The sequence below is a fragment of the Trematomus bernacchii genome, unplaced genomic scaffold (assembly GCF_902827165.1).
Source record: "Trematomus bernacchii unplaced genomic scaffold, fTreBer1.1, whole genome shotgun sequence".
NCBI lineage: Eukaryota > Metazoa > Chordata > Actinopteri > Perciformes > Nototheniidae > Trematomus > Trematomus bernacchii.
In genome coordinates, this window is record NW_022987899.1 from 759,530 (window position 1) to 780,594 (window position 21,065).

Sequence of the window (21,065 nt, forward strand, 5' to 3'; positions counted from 1 at the left end):
GTTCTTAAAAAGGGCAGGTAAAATTAGACATTCTACACTTCAAATACATTACTGCAGGATCTGGGGTATTTGAAATTGACATGGCCATATCTCCACGATGCATCGACACAGGAAGCTGATACTCGAACATGTTGGTCCCTGGAACACCAGAAATGTGCCATATCAGTTTCAGACACCTGTGATGAAGCACCAAGGAGAAATCACCCTGTATATTTCAAATACCAGAGTTCCTGCAGTTATGTATTTGACGTGTACTGTACCCTTAAAATACTTTACAGCACGACCTCGGGGATGCAAAGTGGACATGTAGGCGAAAAAGGCTTTTTTGAGTCTCAGAGACCAAGTTCCTGTACAAGTCACATACTTGACTGCGTGACCTCAGGTATGCGATGTGGACAGTACCTCAACCACTCCCATTGCTCCCCGGGCGCTGTGCAATAGCTGGCCACTGCTCCTAGTACTAGACTCCTGGTACTAGGATGGTTTAAAAGCAGAGGCCAAATGTCACTGTGTGTGCTGTGTGCTCTACATGTGTGACCATTAAAGAGGGTTTCATCCCTCCGATAAAAAAAAAAATACATCACTACACGACCTGTGGTATTTGAAACATACAAGGTCATATTTCAAAGATGCCACAGGCTACATGCACGTCACTTTGAATTAGTCATCTCTGAGGCCACTTTTCTCAGTACACCAATTATCATGCAAATCAGAGCAACTTTATTTTTGACCTGATTTTCAGGAAAAGTCAAGTCTTCAGAGATGAGTTTGAAAAGGTCAAAAAATCTAAGGTTCTCCAATTATCTCCAAAATGGACACACTCAATCCCTGGGCCGGAGGGATGACATAGTTCAAGTATCAGCTTTCAAATATGTTTCTGCACAAAATGAGGTCCATGAAGTGGATAAGTCATACCCCGGCATCAGCTTCATTGTGGCAGAGTCCTGCACGGGTCTGATTTCCAAGACCCGCTCCCGCCCCGCACCCGCGGTAAGCAAATCCGAACCCGCCCCGCCACCCGCACATATTGCCAATTAGTTCCGCAAACCGACCCAACCCGTCGGCACAAGATCCGCAAACCGACCCGAACCCGCATATCCTATAAAAGCAGTGAAAACGTGCAATTATTAACACACGCAGTTGCATATTTGTCTCAAAAAGCGTGGGATGTTGGTTATTTTCTCCATCTAGGATGACACCAAAAGCCTCCCCGACGTTGGATTTCGCTCTTGAGGAAGTGTTATTGAAAATGCTGTATTCTATATATATCATCTTTGTTTTACCCAGAACCGAACCCGGAAAAAAGCGTTTGAAAAAATACCACCCGCGAATCACTTTTTTTGCGGGGTACCCGACCCGATGCAGGACTCTAAATTAAATATTATATTATTCTAATGAAATTGTAAAGTGTAACCCGAAGAAAAACTTGACATAGAGTGTGTTATTTAGTAAGTGCAGATGAGGTCAATGATTAGGGCCTCGCACCAACCCTGCAATAGTTGTCAATGCAAAGAAGTGAAGTGAACTCACACCCATGTAAACAAAGTTTGGCACCTTTGGGTTCAGGCCTCCAGAGTTTGATGAGCTTTGAAGAGTTAATGAGATCCATGGTGAGGGTGAGGAAATGTGATCAAATACTTAGTCTGAGGGAAACAGTTCTGATCTCTGCATGAACACACATGAGGTGCAGTTTAAGGTCTGGTATCTGTTAATGAATCAAACAAGATGTTGTGCAATGTTAATGCAATGTGCATGGTAAGAGTTTTTTTCTTAGTTTACTAATTTGTTATAAAACCTGCCTGTTTTAATTGGTGTTCTTCATGGATGATGATTTAAATGTAACATCCATTGCTCTTAGTGGGTATGTTGTAATGGGCAAATTCAGGTATTTGTATTTTTTCATTATGTTTACTGTATATATTCTAACAATCTGCTTTAATTTTACTATTATGTGCCTTATATGGAAGCATAAGAACCTCCATGAGCCTATGTACTTTTTTATCGCAGCGTTGCTGCTGAACTCCATTGTTTACAACACTGCTATGTACCCAAAGTTGTTAGGTAACTTTGTGTCTGAGAAACCGGTCATATCATATTCAGCCTGTCTCCTTCAATTCTTCATATATTACGCGTTAAGTGCTTCAGATTTCTTCCTGTTGTCAGCCATGGCCTATGACAGATATGTGTCTATATGTAAGCCTCTGCAATATCATACTATAATGAGAACAACTACAGTGAGTGTTATTCTCAGTTTGGCTTGGCTTGTGCCTGCGTGTCAGGTTGCAATCTCAGTCATTCTGGTTATTAATACAAAATTCTGTCATTTTACTTTAAAATCAATTTTTTGTAACAATTCAATTTACAATCTATTTTGCATTAGTTCAAAAGCACTAGCCTTATATGATGTGTATGCTCTGTTCAGCATGGCCCTTTTACCTTTGCTCTTCATACTTTTCACATACACCAGAATACTGATCATCTCCTATCGAAGCGGTAGAAATGTCCGGAGAAAAGCTGCACAGACCTGTTTACCCCACCTCGTAGTTTTATTCTGCTTCTCCTGTTTGTGTGCATATGATGTTATAATAATTCAACTTGGATCTGATTCACATTCCATAATGACTTTACAGGCATTCTTGTATTACCCCCTCTTTAATCCAGTTATATATGGACTGAAAGTGAAAGAAATCTTTAAGCACCTGAAGAAGTTGTTCTGTAGAGCAAAGTTGAACTGACGTATTAACAGGGATGTTGCAGTAATTGTGATGTAATGTGCAGTCATTTCTTCTGTAATAATATGCACATACAGTATGTGGAGACAGTTTCTTCCCGCGGGCAGTGAGACTGTTAAACAATTGAACTGCTGAAACAATTTCATAACATTCATCTGCTACTTAGTAATATATATCTACTATCTAATATATATCATTCCAATAACTTGTATATAGACTCGTACTGCACTATTCCACTTTATTTTAGAACTATTTTTCTGTATTATTATGTTGCATTATTGGAGAAGCCTGTGACCTAAGATTTTCAACGACATAATTACTCTGTAGCTATGTTAGTTTGACAATAAAGAACCTTGAACCTTGAACCTTGATGTTCTGATCTGTGGAAGGTATTTCATGTAAAGATGTGTTAACCCTGTAAAAACCTCTTTACTATATATCATGTACACTTTATCTTCACTTGGAACAATGTTATGACTACTTAATATGCTTAACTTATTAAAAAATATGTTTTTTTAATCATGTGATCGTAAGTTTTCTTTGGTGAGTTTATTATAACTGATAGGGATAAACACCATTTACTACAGAGGCCAATTTGGGAAATCGGCTCTACAAGCAAAAATAAAAAACAACAAATGAATTACAATAAGACCATTCCAGTTTAGGCCCAGGAAAAAAAGCGCAATGACATAATAGAGACTACATACTGATGGAAATAAAGTAATTGGCAGCATTTTTAATCACTACAAGAGATTTAAGTGTTGCCGATGGCCGACATTCAAACTTCTGTTTTTCCCAAAGATTATGCACGTTGTTCATTAATGGACTGAATAAACAAATAAGTGCAATATAGTAGTCAAACTGGTGTTGGCATGTTATATTTCTTGCAGGACAATATCATATCACGTGTGAGTCCAATGTTTCAAATTGAAAGAAGGTGCAGGGACTGTTCTTTATGAGCAAAAGTATATTGAGTGAGCTATTAGTACTATTAGTACAAAAGTATAATAATAATAATAATAAGGGTTGCAAAAGGAAACCATACCAATTCTCATTCAAGTCAGGCCCATTGATGATGGCAATCAAAGGTTTGGCAATGTATCCTCTGGGGAACAGGAATGTTTGAAACCATTTTCACGTCAGTCCATTCAATGGTTACCCGTCACAACACTGTGTGGTTTTAATGGCCGTTGGGTGTGGACAAAGCACGGGCGCCAGATGAAGAGGGCAGGAAGTCCGTAGGGAGATATTGGGTGAAGAGCTCGTGAAAAGTGATGTTTAAAATTCAGTTAATGGGGCTCATTCACTGGCGCTTCCACAAACAACAACCAACATAATTGTTACATTCAAATGAAGTACATTATTCAAGTTTACATTAACTTTGGATAATAACACGGGAGAAATGAGAGGAAGCGCTCTCTTTTCCTCTCTCCCCCTCTCTCTCTCTCCTGACAGCCTGTCAGTATCTCATGCAGCTCACTGATCCAGTAATGAGTGACAGTGAAGAATAAATATATTTATAACTAGTTCCAGAGGTAGATAAAATAGCTAAGTGTGTTAGGTCTAACTCTTGTGTGTTTTGCTCCGCTCACCGGTCCGTCACAGCGGGTGGAGCTGCAGGATTTCTGCTTCACAAACGTTGCAAACCGCTATTTTATTGTCATTTTCGGACACCTTAAAATACTGCCAGACTGGTGAAGCCATTTTGGCGAGCTTGTTTTGCCGCACACAGAGAAAAGTGTCATGTATTTTACGTCTCGCGATCGGCCTTTTTAGAGAGCACCGATCGATCAGCAAAGTATGAGTATCGGCCGATATCGATCGCCACGCAAAAACTGCGGCATTTTTACAGCTCCTTATGGGTAATGCAATTTGTGAAGTGCGTTCCTCTGTGGTGAAACGCTGAAGTTCTTTTTTTTGTGGTGGGAACTGGGTATTTAGTTATCGCACTCACTTTGGCCTCGATGGCACACACAGTCCCCTGCCCTACAACTTTGCCGAGGTAAGTGACGGCGGAGTTGGCAAAGTCACACTTTGCCAAGTTTACTGTCAGGCACGCCTAACTCAACCGGTCGAACAGTTTCTTAATACGGGCCAAATGTTCCTCCCACGTATTGCTATAGATCACACCGTCATCCAAGTACACGGCACAACATTCCAACCCCGACACCACCCTGTTCATAAATCGCTGGAATGTGGAGGGAGCATTACGCAGACCAAAACTCATCACATTATAAGAATATAACCCTGAGGGTGTAATAAAGGCGGAGATTTCCTTGGCCCTTGGAGAGAGTGGAACCTGCCAGTAACCTTTTAAAAGGTAAAATTTGCTTACAAACTGGGCAGAACCAACCTGATCAATACAATCTTCCATACGAGGCAGTGGATACGCATCGGGTTTAGTAACAGCATTAACCTTCCGATAATCTGTGCAAAACCTAGGACTTTTATCAGACTTCTCCACAAGCAGACAGGGTGATGCCCAGCTTGAACAAGAAGGTTCGGCGATGCCATTTTCGAGCATGTACTTGATTTCTGTGTCCATTACCTGACGTTTTTCCTCAGACACACGATAGAAATGCTGACGGATAGGATGTGCACCCTCTACATCTATATCATGCACTATCATGTGTGTTTGGCTTGGTGTATCACTGAATAGACACAGATTACTATGAATCAGAGCAGTCAACTCAGACCTTCCTTCTGCCCACAAATGACCCAACAGTGACTCCAGATTACGCAAAGTTTCAGTGTTCTTCAATTTTCCCCGCAACAAGCTCTCATCAGGCGCTGTAACCCCATCATCCTCCCCTCCGAAGAACTGACTCCCCACTGCCGCTGCTGCTGAGAGAGGTTTAGACTCATTAGTATGACTTCAGCAGATTTATATGGCAGAGCTGAGTGGCTTTTCTACGTTTAGGCGTGGACAGGAGAACATTTTGATCAGATACCTGATGCAGCACTGTAAAAGAGCCAGAACATTTTGCCTGAAACGGGGAATTAACCATTGGCAACAAAGCCAGGACCTGATCTCCAGGACTAAACGAGCGCTGCTCGGTTTTTCGGTCATACAGACGCTTCTTCTTTCCCTGGGCAGCCGACAACTTCTCTCTGGCCATCTCCCCAGCTGAATACAACCGATGCCGGAACCCGTTTACATAGTCAACAAGATTACTAGGGGTTTCTGACGGCGTGACAGCATCGTTCAGCAGCGCAAGCGGCCCACGTACTCTGTGGCCAAAAACAAGTTCATTAGGGCTAAACCCCGTACTCTCCTGCACAACCTCTCTCGCAGCCAACATAAGTCATGGCAGCCCTTCCTCCCAATCCTGATTCATCTTCACGCAATAACCCCGTAACAGAGACTTCAGAGTCTGATGGAACCTCTCTAACGCTCCTTAGGTCTGTGCGTGATATGCGGAAGACTGTTTATGCTGGACCTTCAACTGCTTCACCACTTGCGCAAAAAGGTGTGACGAGAAGTTTGAACCTTGATCGCTCTGAATAACTTTTGGGATTCCAAAAATTGACATGAAATGGGTCAGGGCTTTAACTACTGACTTTGTGGTGATGGAACGCAGCGGGTACGCAGCTTTGACACATCACGGTAAGCAAATAATTACTACCTGCTTTAGAACGAGGTAAAGGACCAACGCAAGGGAGAGGCCTCCCGAAACGCGATGGGCCGTCTTATAACAGCTGCCCAGGTGCAGCTCGTCAGTCCACAATCATCCGACAGCACTGGAACCTGCAAACAAGGGGAGAGAGAGACCACAGAACGCCTAGTGGTGTGGAGGGGTCGTCACACCTCTTAATTAGTTACTGATATATATATAATAGTAATCCTAATCCTGGTTCTTATTTAGTATCAGCAGATGCTGAAGAGGTTGAAAATATTGACGATGAAACCAGCAAAAGTGGCCTGGCTGGATGTATAATTCCTGGCCTGACATACATTTATTTTCTGGAAAAGGGAATGCCCTAATGCACCTTAGGGAAAAGTTTCACTTTGACAGAACCCTAGAAGCACACACAGTGTGTACCTGTTTCTGATAAATGAAAGCTTAAAATGGGTTTGGAGTAGGTTGTGCATGTTCAGGGACCCAGTGTGTGTGTGTGTGTGTGTGTGTGTGTGTGTGTGTGTGTGTGTGTGTGTGTGTGTGTGTGTGTGTGTGTGTGTGTGTGTGTGTGTGTGTGTGTGTGTGTGTGTGTGTGTGCGTGCGTGCGTTACTTGACGCCCAGAAGAAGGATGACACATCACCTCTCTGCGTGAAGGAGCTTGTGGATTAACTCGTGCATCAGTTGAAACTCTGGCACACCCAGTATTTGTTCTGATTCTGATCATCCCTTAGATTTAGTTTCCATTACTGGAAAACATAAGTAAAGTATTCATGAGATGAATGCATAAATGCCCCGCCCCTTTGTTGTTAGCAGTGAGCATTTAAAGCTCCGTGCTCAACAACATCCCATCTTTTACAGCGAAACAGAAGTTACACATCACTGACTTTATACCAGAGCATCAAGAGCAAAACCCATCCTCACATTTACAGAACTACAGAGCTGAGGAAACAGCTGAATGATGAGGTGAGTTGATTATGTTTTTCTTTTTCTTTTTTTTAATAATTGGCCTATTACTGAATAATGTATTCGTGGTTGTGTTTCAGCAGGAGAGGAAATGCTGAGTCCATCTGTTTAGTATATATTTTTTGAATTACCATTTTATTTCCCTTACTCGCCGTAACACTTCCTGTCTGCTTTGTTCGACTCTGTGTTGCTCAATGTCATACCTTTCATCCTACCACCCTATACCTTACTTAATTGTATCCTCCTTCCTTACCTCTATCAATCTTTTTTTAATTATCTGTTACCTTTCTGCCTTTCCTTTCTTCCTTCTTATCTCACCTTCTTTCTAACTCCCTTTTCCTTACTCTTCTGTTATTGTGATACTCTTTTTATCCATTAATTCCCTTATTATTTATTTATTATGTTGCCTCCACTTTTGACGACTGCTTCATTAAAGTTACTTTGTTCCTTGCTGCATATTACATCATGTTTGGCTTTTCAAACACAAACACGGTACACTTTGTAGAGCTCAATTATTTTGTGTCCAGCAATTAACACAAATAAAATAAATCCTTCCCTCAAAGTTCATTCTACAACTCTGGGTTACCCAACAAAATGAAAGCTCTAGTCCCTGCATGCTGAAAAATAAAGAAACAAAGTCTGAAGCCAGGGGTCTATGCCAGAAAACGGTGGAATGCTCCCTCCGAGTTGTTAGGTAATGAAGGAGTTAAACAAATGTTTGCTGATGGGCAAATATTTTAAAGTAGAGTGTGAGATTCAAGGGCGCTGGAAGCGGGGGGGCCAGGGGGCCATTGGCCCCCCCCACTTTTCAGCCCTGCCCCACATTTTCGCAGCGGCGGATGCCGTGGAACACTGTACAAATCCCGTTTCAATAATTCCCCTCTACTCTAAAGTCGCATCTAAAATGCGATCTGATATAGCTGTGTATATTTTGTTATGTTTGATTGTTATATTCAATCTCATTAGCTACAGGCATTTTTTTAAGCTTGTAAAGCTCTCACTCGCCACTCTGCTGTTCCACAGCGCCGCTTCCCCTCCCTCTGCTGAAATTATGAATGTAAGGCGTATAGTAATCATAGATAACACGGCAGGGTCCGTTACAGTTTGTTTTTATCTGATTTCAAATAAACAAAGTCTTGGCTTTCAGAATATTAAACTTGTTTTGGCAAATTCAGATGATAAATACAACTTTGAAGCTTGTAACGGCATAATTACAAGCAACGGAGTAACTTTACGTCACTGCAGGCATAACAGCAGCCGTGTTTCTCGTGAGTGTTTTCCCCGGGAAACAAACACAATACACACAAACGCAAAAATACACAAACACACACATATATACACACACACACTCGCGGGCTTCCCCTATCTTCCCTTTGTACTATTTTGATCATTTGCTCCGCTAATAATCAATCAGATCGATCCAGAGAAGAGGAAACTTTAAAGGCCTTTTTCTCAAAATGATGACTCTGTAACAGTCATTATATAATGTGACATATTTTGCTTAATATTTGGAGTAGCCTACAACAACAATCCTGATATCATTAGAAAGCTATGAATCTCCTCTTTCCAACAGTGTATACAACTCAAAATGTGTCTTCGGGTCAATGCGACTGATTTCGATGGAGCAGGTCACTTTGCATTAGGTAAAATAAAGCAGGCAGACATAACAGGAAGAATATGTAAATTTTAACCCAATCAAATAGGACATTGTCACACCATTCAAATGTATCCATGTAAATTACAACCAATAAAAAAGCTTAGATTTGTTTATTCGTTACGTTGTTTACTTTATTTGTCACGTTGTTCTGTGTGTCAGCCGTTAACCTAGATAGAAAAAATATATACACTTGCAAACACGTCAGAAGAACCAGCGCAGAAGAAAACTATACAGTCAATCTAAACTTAAATTAACAACTGGAAGGTCACATCCCTGACATCCACGTCTCAGGAGCCTGGACCTTCATCAATCATAGAACCAGCGAAGCCAGATAAACCCAAAAGCAGCAGCTCTGCGGCCGCAGAGACTGTCAAAACCGCCGCCACCGCCGTCGTTGAACCGAAACAGGCTGGTTCCGACTGCATGGAGGTTTGTTGTCGGGACATTGAGACGGGTAAAACTGCAGCTAACTGACCGCTAGATTATTTGGGCAAAGAGAAAGGTACTTCAACGCAGAATGGTACAAAAACAGAGAGTGGTTAATTATTTGCAAAACCACTAAACGGGCCTTCTGTGAAATATGCAGATTTGCTGCTGTCAAACGGCTTGTAACTTTCTCAAAATGTGGAGATGATAGCTTTGTTAATATCGGAGTTAATAACTGGAAAAAGTGCCCAAGCCTCCTGGGCAGCCACGAAAAGTCTAATTTCCACAGAGAGTGTATTAAAAAAAAGTGCGCTTTCTTCAGTTAAACACCAGTCAACATACAGCTTGTCAAACAACAGCGTATTGAGCAGGAAAAAAGAAGAGATGGAATGATGGAGCAACTGCACAATTTCCAAAATAACTCGTATCTGAGAAAAACCCCACTCTGAAGAGCTTCATGCTCACCGGGAAATATGCATCACGAGACAATTAATGAACTTATAAATCTAATGTATCGGGAGTCTCTCACCACTATATTAACTGAAATTTAAAAGCAATGCAAAACATGCAGTTATTGTGCTTCCAGCAAACATCCACTGATAAACTGCGATGTTAACAACCTCATGATAACCTCATATGTTTTTAACTTAGGATCTACCATGTGTTTAGTCTAGAAAAAGGTAAATGTGTGCATTTTATTATAAAGTTGTGTATATTTACAGACTGTTGCAAAAACTAAGAAACTTATAAACATCAGGTTTAAAACTAAAAGAGCTTTACAAAAAAGTAACACAATTAGAGATGTTTGGAGTTTTATTTTAGTTATTCATTTACATTTTTTGTCAAAGAGATGCTGATTTGATACCGTTGATACAGTTACGACATTTCCTGTTTCTGCCGGAGAGAGGGGAGTTTGTCCCAAAGCTTGCTGCTGTATCTACTCCCTCCATCTGACAGGAGGGAGCCTCATGTGTCACTCCACGGAGTTCACTCCGTCACGGAGGGGGAGTGTGTAGGGGTAGGGTGTAGGGCGTGGTTTGGGATTGGGCCATACACACGCACTTTTTTGGCCCCCCCACTTTTAAAATGAATCCGGCGCGCCTGGTGAGATTGACAGGCAGATTGAAACAGAAGCAGCAGTAATGCATGTGTTGTGTTGGTGAAGGGAGAGTTGAGCCCAAAGGCAAGTCTCCCATTTACCAATTGTTCTGCGTTCCAACCCTCACTTAAGATGATCTTCAGGGATTAAGTTAAATGAATCATTTGCTATCCGCCTATTCAGTGTTTTGTACTCCATTCCTTCCTTCCATTCTCCCTTCCTCTACATTAGTTAAACAGTGTGTATTCAAATGTTGCACACTTCAGAGGTATTTTGTATTAAACTATTCAGGATGTTTTAAAATATTTTTTATTTTGTTATTTTCTATTAGTGCTGCTCGAACACTGGTGTCCAGACTGGAGGCTCTACAGTGCCACTTCACCTGGGATCTTGACCTCAGAAGGTCCTTACTTTTACGTTGTAGGGACAACTTGATAGACATTGGTACTGATAATGGAAACAAATGGCTGGGTCACATCTACAACCTGCGAGGGTTCATTCAGTACAAGCTGGGATCCAATGAAGACGCCCAAAGTTTCTTCAACAAGGCTACAGAGGCCTTCAGCCAGATAAAAAACACAGATGAGGGCCCCTGGTTGGTGGTGAACTACGGGAACCTGGCTTGGCTGCACCACCACCTGGGAGACCAAGCAGAGAGCGAGGCTTACCTGTCAAAGGTCGACGCCCTGAATAAAAAATACCCATCTCCATCCCAGGAGGAGCTCCACCCAGAGATCTACGCTGAAAAAGCCTATACGCTGATGACGTTTAACGGTGACATGAACCTGGTTGCAGATTACTTCCAGAGAGCCATCGAGATGCAGCCGGACATGGTGGAATGGAACAGCTGGCATGTCATAGCGTTAACGTATGTTTCTAATTACAGCCTGGAAGATGACATCTTTCAGAAAATGAGAATTGCCCAAGAACAGGATCCAGAGAACTTGTACCTTGCTGCTCACTATCTTTGTCAACGTGCTAAGAGAGGAGAAAGAGTTAAAGATGAAGCACGTCAGTTAGCCACAATTGTTTTGAGAAGTCCTGTCGGCAGCTACAGTGGTTTAAAACCATTGCTATGGGTTTACAGACAACGTTATGATGAGGCCATTGATTTGGCAGAGGAGGCTCTGACGAACCATCCAGATGAGCGTTATCTGAAGAGACGTGCTGCTCTCTGCTACCAAAAGAAGCTCCTTTGCAGTAACAGTCCCCTAACAAAAAGCATGATAGCCAGAGCAGTCAGTCTCCATCAGGAGGTGATTGCTCTTTACCCTGATTCCTCACTTATGAGGAAAATACACCTTGCCGCGATATACGCACGCACGTCACATGATGGTCAGGCTAAAGCTGAGCAGATATATCAGGAACTGCTAAAAAGTGATCTGGAACCTGCAGGCCAACAGGTGCTTTTCAACAGCTACGCAAAATATTTACATTTCCAAAAACAGGATCGCAAAATGTCAATACGATATCACATGGAGGCAGCAAAGATACAGCACCAATCCTTCTTTCGTAAGGACAGCATCAAAGTTCTGGAGATCATTAGAGACAAAGGCTGGCACAGAATGTGTGGAGAAATAAGGGAGTGTCTGGCAAACCTGCAAGAGCCATAGTGTTCTTAACAGCACAGGGAGAACAATCAGAAAAAAACATAGGTATTGCACTGCCTAAAAATAATCTATACTTATTGATTGAGCTGTGTACTTTAAAGGCAGTTTTAACAAGTGTCTGCACATAAGTAGTAGACAGAGGCTGTTTAAAGATATATCTAAAAGCTTATACTTATGCACTGAAAAACTGTCAGCAGTAGGACACTCGATTTAGGAAACAAGCCAAATCGTTTATAACACTGGTTGTTGACATGTTGTTTTCATTAATTATGTGTATGTTTTCCATGTGCACTGTTCCTTCTAGCAAAATACTCTATGACCTATGAAATGTGCTTTGCCGTAAGCTTTTATTTGTGTAATATAAAAATGTGTGATTGGTATTTCAATATATTATGGATGTATAATCTCAACAGTATTGCATGATGCAACTGATTGTATGTCAAGAGTGCCTCTACACTGTAAAAAACAATAAAGATGCATTATGTAAACCAAGAAATGTACTTGTTTTTGGTTTCCTAGTTTTTTCAAATGTTGAAAAAAAATGTTTTATATGTCCACTCAGGTGGACAGTATGCGTTTAAGTTTGAACTGAAGACATGTACATTTTGAAAAAATGATAAATAAAGATGTGCAAACTTAAAATGACATTATAATAACTTAAGTATATTTATTTACGGCCCAAAAAGATATTGCAGATGAAGTATTTTCAAGAACAACAGTAGCAGTAACAGTATGAATTGAAATATAGCCAGTGATGCATGACATCCACTTTAGTGGACAGGTGATTAATCATAATTTCCTGAAAACATAAAATCAATACTTGCAATTTATGAATTATATGATTCCTTAGTTGTTACTTGATGTCACCAACATTGTTATACCTGCAGGGGGCGCTTTCCATAAAAGGATTGGCAAGATATCGACGAGTGATTCGGTCCATCTGGCTTTCTGTCGTCTCTCTTGGTTTAGAGAAATCTATCATGCACTTACACTGACTTTCCACTGAGTGGCAGTGTATGGGATGATGCAATAGGGTCCTATGTAGTGGCTGATGTGCAACTATGCCATCAAAACCCATGCATATACAAGAAAACACCTTTTCAATAGTTGTTCACTGTAGTGACCTCTATGCGTGAAATACATGCATATACGCTATAGAACATGTAGCAGTACTGCACACAAGGTGCCTAAATGTTCCACTTTTAAGTCAACAAGGATGAGCAATAAACACAAACAGCTGTATGAGAATTTCCCCAAGGGATAAGGGGTGATGAAAGACAGTGCTTCTATAAAAGAAGATGAACTTTCATGTTAAAATAAGTGTTTGTTTTTTTAGTTCAGCAGTACCCTGTCAACAGGAAGTGGTATTCAAACAGTAACCTGGTTACAGCAGTAGATGGCAGCAGCAGAGCGTCATGGTGCAGGTGTCTCCAACAGCTCTTCACTCTGACACTGCAGACAGCTGCTGCTCATTATCTAAATGAGTTTGAAATAACGTGCATTCAAACTGAACTTTTCCATTTGATATTAACTCATTTACATATCACCATGCACTGTCTCTTTCTATGAATCCTATATGTGTCACAGTGGAAGTGAATCAGGACCCAAATGCACAATGAAAGAGGCGGGTATAAAAGTATAAACAAAAAGCAAGCTTTAATAATAAAAGCTGTTCCAAATAAATACAAAAAAATGGAGGGGCAGGCTGGGTCAACACAAGAAAAGTAGCTAACAATAACGAGTAACAAACCGGGTAGACTTGGAGGACATAGGAGACGAGGACAATCCAGAAGAATACAGAGAGGGAACCAGGAACCAAACTATGGAAACACTGACGAAGAACTGACAGAGAACACGAGGGAAAACATGTATACACAAAAGACTAATCACCAAGACAACAGCTGGGGAGGGCATGCAAAACCCAAGGTGTAGCACATGTAAAGAATTGCACAACAGAGGTGGAAGAAGTACTCAAATATTGTACTTAAGTAAAAGCAGAAGAACCAGAGTGTAGGAATACTGTTACAAGTTAATGTCCTGCATTAAAAATGTTCCTCAAGTAAAAGTACAAAATAATTGGCCTCAAAATATACTTAACATACAAAAGTACTTAATATGCAGATTTCAGAATAATATATATGATATGTTTTATAATGATTGATCATGAAAGTGTTCTCAAAGCTGGTAAAGGTGCAGCTAGTTTGAATGACTTTGTATAGTGCAGGGTAGCTTGTGAATTTACTCCAGGTGGAACTAAAGTCTGATTTAACACTTGATTATATTTCACATCATTCATCCACATCTGTAAAGTAACTAAAGGTATTAAATACATGGAGTGGAGTAAAAGTACACAATATACCTAGGAATTGTAGTGGACTAGAAATACAGAGTAGCATAACATGAAAACACTCAAGTAAAGTACAAATACCTCAAAATGTTACTTTAGTATAGTAGTTGAGAAAATGTACTTCCCACCTCTGTTGGACAATCAAATGGGAGGGAAACAGACAGGAAGTAAAACAAGACAAGACACAAGGACAAAATACATTTAAAAATAAAACCGGAAATACAAATTACGATCATGACAATATGTATATAGACCTGTATACATACAGTATGTTGGCCTACAGTACATATCCACCCATGCAATGGTTACTTCTTTGCCCTATTTATATCGTTTACAACTTACAGAAACATTACATTGCATTTAGCTGACGCTTTTATCCAAAGCGACTTACAATAAGTGCATTCGACCAAGAAGATACAAACTTGAAGAAAACAGAATCATATAAGTACATCAGGTTTCATAGAGCCAAAACATTTCAAGTGCTAGTCAACAGGCTTTAGATAAGCCAGTCCTTTATAAGTGCTTTGTTAGTAATTCTATCGCTCGAAGTGGAGTCGAAAGAGATGAGTTTTCAGTCTGCGCCGGAAGATGTGTAAGCTTTCTGCTGTCCTGATGTCAATGGGGAGCTCATTCCACCATTTTGGAGCCAGGATAGCAAACCCACGTGTTTTTGCTGATGGGAACTTGGGTCCCCCTCGCAGTGAGGGTGCAGCGAGCTGTTTGGCTGATGCAGAGCGGAGTGCACGTGCTGGGGTGTATGGTTTAACCATGTCCTGGATGTAGGAAGGGCCAGATCCATTCACAGCATGGTACGCTAGTACCAGTGTCTTGAAGTGGATTCTAGCAGTTACTGGAAGCCAGTGAAGTGAGCGGAGGAGCGGTGTGGTGTGGGAGAATTTAGGAAGGTTGAAGACCAGACGAGCCGCTGCATTCTGGATGAGCTGCATAGGTCGGATGGCACATGCAGGTAGACCAGCCAGGAGGGAGTTGCAGTAGTCTAGGCGTGAGATGACGAGAGCCTGGACCAGAAGTTGCGTCGCTTTCTGTTTCAGGAGGGCACGTATCCTCCTGATGTTGTAAAGAGTGTATCTGCAGCAGCGGGTTGTAGCAGCGATGTTTGCAGTGAAAGACAGGTTGTTATCTAGGGTCACACCCAGATTCCTTGCAATCTGAGTCGGGGAAACAACAGAGGGGCCGATGTTGATTGTTAGGTCAAGAGTGGGACACTCTTTTCCCGGAAGAAAAAGCAGTTCAGTCTTGTCAAGGCTGAGCTTGAGGTGGTGAGCAGACATCCACCGAGAGATGTCTGCTAGACAAGCAGAGATGCGTGCGACGACCTGGGTTTTCAGAACGGGGAAAAGACAGAATTAATTGGGTGTCGGCAGCGTAGCAGTGGTATGAAAAACCATGCAGGCTAATGACCGATCCGAGCGAGTTTGTGTACAGAGAGAAGAGGAGGGGACCAAGGACAGAGCCCTGACAGAGTTACCGCAGCATCCGGGCAAGGACAAGAAGATTCGGAGACAGTTTCTTCCCGCGGGCAGTGAGACTGTTAAAAAATTGAACTGTTGAAACAACTTCAAACATTCAACTGCTACTCAGTAGTATGTATCTAATACCTAATATATATATATCATTCCAATAACTTGTATATAGACTCATACTGCACTATTCCACATCATAACTTTATTTCATTTTTATAACTATTATTATTTTTGTATTGCTCTTGCTCTTATTGTTATTATGTTATGTTATTATGTTGCATTGTTGGAGAAGCCTGTGACATAAGATTTTCAACTGCATAATTACTCTGTAGCTATGTCAGATTGACAATAAAGAACCTTGAACCTTGAACCTTGAACCTGAAGGACCCCTGTAGTTAATTGACAAGGGACGGACTCCGACCCTCTCCAAGTTACCCTGTAGGTGCGGTCTTCGAGGTATGAGGTGAGGAGGGAAAGTGCAGAGCCTGAAACTCCAAGTTCTTGGAGAGTGCGAAGGAGGATCTGATGGTTCACCGTGTCGAATGCAGCAGACAGGTCCAAAAGGATGATGACAGAGGAGAGGGAGGCTGCTTTAGCAGTGTGCAGTTCCTCAGAGACAGCGAGGAGAGCAGTTTCTGTGGAGTGACCTGCCTTGAAACCAGACTGGTGTGGATCAAGAAGGTTGTTCTGATGGAGATAACAGGAGAGTTGTTTAAAGACAGCGCGTTCAAGTGTTTTAGACAGGAACGGGAGGAGAGAGACAGGCCTGTAGTTTATAACATCGGACGGGTTAAGAGTGGGTTTCTTAGGAGAGGGTTTACTGTTGCCTCCTTGAGACTGTTTGGAAAGTGACCAGAAGTTAGAGAAGTATTGATGAAATGGGTGAGAAACAGTAGAATATCAGGAGCGATAGTCTGAAGGAGGGGGGTCGTCAGGGTGTTTGGATTTCCAACATTTCCACTCAGCTGCCCGAAGGATGGTTCTATTAGCACGCAGTGCGTCATTTAGCCAGGGAGCAGGAGGGGACTGACGAGCCTGCCGAGATGTGAGAGGACAGAGAGAGTCCAGTGCGGATGAAAGAGTCCAGAGGAGAGTTTCTGCAGCAGAGTTTGGAGGCAGGAGTTGGAACGAGTCAGAGGAAGGGAGGGCTGAGAGCACCGATGAGGTAAGAGTAGAGGGGGAGAGGGAACGAAGGTTACGGCGGACAGGTGCAGAATTAGAAGAGATGAGTTTGTTATGTTTGGAAAGGGGTAGAGAGAAAGATATGAAAAAGTGATCCGAGATGTGAAGCGGGTTTACAGAGAGGTTAGAAGTAGTGCAGTTCCTTGAGAATATGAGATCAAGGACATTGCCAGCTTTATGAGTTTGTGGGGATGGAGACAGTGAGAAAGCAAAGGCGGTTAAAAGAGATGTTAGTTCAGATATCTTCCCTGTCTGGAGGTTGAAGTCTCCGAGAAGTACAGTAGGAGGGCCAGTTTCAGGGATGTGTGAGAGGAGATTATCTAATTCCTCCAAGAAGTCTCCCAAGGCGCCTGGTGGACGGTAGAGAACAACAGTGGTTCATTGTATAGGATGGGTTACAGCAGGGGTCACCAACCTTTTTTAGGGTGAGGGCTACTTTCAAAAAATAAAACAAGTCGGGGGCTACTTTTACTCCTCTTTTTTTTGTTTTTTGCAGTGTATATATTTAGCACATTTTAACATGATGATATGCTGACCTTTAACCTTTGTGTGCTGTTTGAGTCTGTGGGACCCGTTTTCAGTGTTTACTAAAAGAACATGTATGCAATTTAATTATTTTTAACCTGCTTTATTTGGGGGTGGACGGGCCTCACCTCCTCTAGGGGGGTCCTCACCTCCTCTAGGGGGGTCCTCACCTCCTCTAGGGGGGTCCGGGGGCATGCACCCCCGGGAAGATGTTTTTTTAAATGTTGAAGTGAAATGCATCAATCTGGAGCACTTTGAGCACAACATGAATTGATGGATACAGCTCTCAACACTCGGATGAAAGGGAGCTGTATACTTTTCAATAATCCAAACATCTTTAGAATATGATCACAACCAATAACAAATCATTTAAACTGGTTTATTCTTATCTTATGTTACCTAGTTAGCATTCTTTCTTTTTATTTATGCTTATTTTACTAATCACTCCCCCTTTCAAACTGTTTTTTGTTTTTTTTACTGGCCTATACACAGGGAATGATTTCTTACTTTTATCTATATTAAATAGATAAAGGTGTGCTCCCCTAGCTCTCCGCTCGCTCGCTCTCTCACCCTCCCTCCCTAGCTCTCTCTCTTTCCCCCCCCTCTATCTCTCCCCTCCTCCCTCACCACCCCCCCCCCCTCTCTCTCTCTCTCTCTCTCCTCCCTCCCTCCCTAGCTTCTCTCTCCTCCTCTCTCCCCCCCCCTCTCTCCTCCCCCCCCCCCTCTCTCCTCTCTCTCCCCCCCCTCTCTCTCTCCCTCTCTCCCTCCCTAGCTCTCTCTTTCTCTCTCCCTCCCTCCCTCCCTCCCTAGCTCTCTCTCTCTCTGTGTCTCTCGCTCACAGAGGCTGTGTGTTCCTCCGTGGCGATGACGGCTTGCGTTAAAAAATAATAATAAACATATTTGTAAAGTGGGGGGACACAAACGGGATTTCGAAAAGAGCGGGGGACATTTCCCCCCTGTCCCAGGTGGAAATTACGCCATGCGTGTGTGTGCGTCAAGTGCAATAAATATATGCAAGTTGCAACACACAGAGTAAAACTCTGCCCCTCATGTGTTGTATAGGCTGGCATGATAGGCTGTTCAATGGGGCTGGAAAATCAGCGGGGAGGTGCCACATTGCTTTTCTTCCAGACTGCAACGCTGGTCCCGCAAATCAAGCAAGAACGTGATTGGTCGATATTCATTGTGGGGGAGGAGGGGTGTTTTTGTTTTGTGTATTTTATACATTTTGGATTTGCTTGGCGAGCTATTTTTAGAACATGCCCCGCGGGCGACTCACGTTGCCCCTGCGGGCGACCAAGTGCCCGCGGGCACCGTGTTGGCTACCCCTGGGTTACAGTAACGACATGGAATTCAAAGGTGGAAGGAGTGAAGTTAGGTAGTTGGTAGAGGGAAAAGCTCCATTTGGGAGAGAGCAGGAGACCAGTGCCACCTCCTCTGTCAGTGGGTCTGGGTGTATGGGTGAAGGAATATGCTGTGGAGAGAGATGCTGGGGTGGATGTGTTGGATGGAGTAATCCAGGTCTCAGTGAGAGCAAGGAAATCCAGAGACTGCAGGGAAGCGTAGCCAGAGATGAAGTCAGCCTTAGGAACAGCTGACTGGCAGTTCCACAGGCCGTCTGTAACTAGATGTTGGATCTCAGTGGAGCATGTGGGATAGACGAGAGCAGGCCGGTTATAACGATTAGGTAATAATAATAATTGCGAGAAGACACATGAACAGGAATGGAGAATATACACATGTTTTTAGCAAGAGTGGATAAAAACACCAGCGATACTTAGCTCATTTAAAGTATGATTTACCTCCTCTTTGCCTCCCTCGTGACTCCAACAGGACTCTATTGGCTTTGTCAGTCTTAGAGACTCCAACAGGACTCTATTGTCTTTGTCAGTCTCAGAGACTCCAACAGGACTCTATTGGCTTTGTTAGTCTCAGAGACTCCAACAGGACTCTATTGTCTTTGTCAGTCTTAGAGACTCCAACAGGACTCTATTGTCTTTGTCAGTCTAAGAGACTCCAACAGGACTCTATTGTCTTTGTCAGTCTTAGTCTTTGTCAGTCTTAGAGACTCCAACAGGACTCTATTGTCTTTGTCAGTCTCAGAGACTCCAACAGGACTCTATTGGCTTTGTCAGTCTTAGAGACTCCAACAGGACTCTATTGTCTTTGTCAGTCTCAGAGACTCCAACAGGACTCTATTGGCTTTGTTAGTCTCAGAGACTCCAACAGGACTCTATTGTCTTTGTCAGTCTTAGAGACTCCAACAGGACTCTATTGTCTTTGTCAGTCTAAGAGACTCCAACAGGACTCTATTGTCTTTGTCAGTCTTAGAGACTCCAACAGGACTCTATTGTCTTTGTCAGTCTTCGTCTGTCTGACGCTCCAGGAAAGTGCTACCTAAAATGGACACCTGATTGCTGAGTTGTCACAGCTGTGGGGCCACGACCCTTTAATTAGTTAACTCTCTGCAGCTGATGGGCCTCAATAGGAAATTGAAACTGGCTCACTCCTGAGTTGTTAATACAACTTTTTAGTGGCACAATAGTTTACAATTACATTAAACCCTAAGTTATAAAGATATGAGTTAACCCTTAATACAGTTACCCCTACTCAATCAAGCTCTTAGTATTCTACAAATGTTTAAATCAAAGTTAACCCTAGCAGCCAGTTAGTTCAGTTTTAAGGTTTCTGTCAAAATAATTGCCCCAAATTTCTGCCTGAAAATACTGTAGCGGTTTTGAGATTAAAATCACAATTTCAATCAGATCAACTACAGAGCATTTATACAGAGCACACACACTGAAACAGAGAAGTCTAAAAACAGAATGCTGCATTTATACATTTTATTTATGATATTCATGTTATTGGTCGTATATATTAGCATTTACTATACATTCATCTATTATTTTCACATACTGGTGTGCTGTAAACTCCATACCATAATTTGACAAGCTTTGATGTCTTAAAGGTGGGGTAGGTAAGTTTGAGAAACCTGCTCGAGATACACTTTTTGTTATATTCTATGGAATGCTCTTAACCTGTTAAGCCCTGAGCCTGTTTTTCAGGTCTCAGGCTCGAAAATGACATTCCCAGAACAAATGACCATATCTTCCCTTCTAAAAGGGTTAAATTAATAATCTTTTTTCTCAAAGCAATGATAAACCTGTGAGTTGGATGTAGAATAGTCAGAACAATATAGATGTTTTTTATTTTAATGAAAATTCAGATTGAACATAGTAAAAAACTGTAAATTATAGTGTCCGTCCAAAGATTATTTTGTACTTATAGTGAAAACTACCCTTGGATGATGGTAAGGTAGACTAAAAGCTTTAGGAATCCAAAGTACAACATATAATAAGTACCCTGTATCAAGATTGATGCAAAACAAATGACATTTGACCTTTTTAGAGCGGTTTAGC

At 42.0% G+C, this 21,065-nt stretch overlaps 2 protein-coding genes across 2 annotated transcripts; both read left to right on the top strand.

The window, feature by feature from the left end:
- Positions 1-1,820: 1,820 nt before the first annotated feature.
- On the top strand, positions 1,821-2,735 carry LOC117469958 (olfactory receptor 6N2-like). The gene has a single exon (XM_034114457.1). The coding sequence runs from the start codon at positions 1,821-1,823 to the stop codon at positions 2,733-2,735; it is 915 nt and encodes a 304-aa protein (XP_033970348.1).
- Positions 2,736-7,162: 4,427 nt separating this feature from the next.
- LOC117470106 (interferon-induced protein with tetratricopeptide repeats 1-like) lies at positions 7,163-12,595 on the top strand. Its single transcript, XM_034114661.1, has 2 exons — positions 7,163-7,316; positions 10,830-12,595. The coding sequence occupies exons 1-2, from the start codon at positions 7,309-7,311 to the stop codon at positions 12,109-12,111; spliced, it is 1,290 nt and encodes a 429-aa protein (XP_033970552.1). The 5' UTR covers positions 7,163-7,308; the 3' UTR covers positions 12,112-12,595.
- The last annotated feature ends 8,470 nt before the right edge of the window (positions 12,596-21,065 follow it).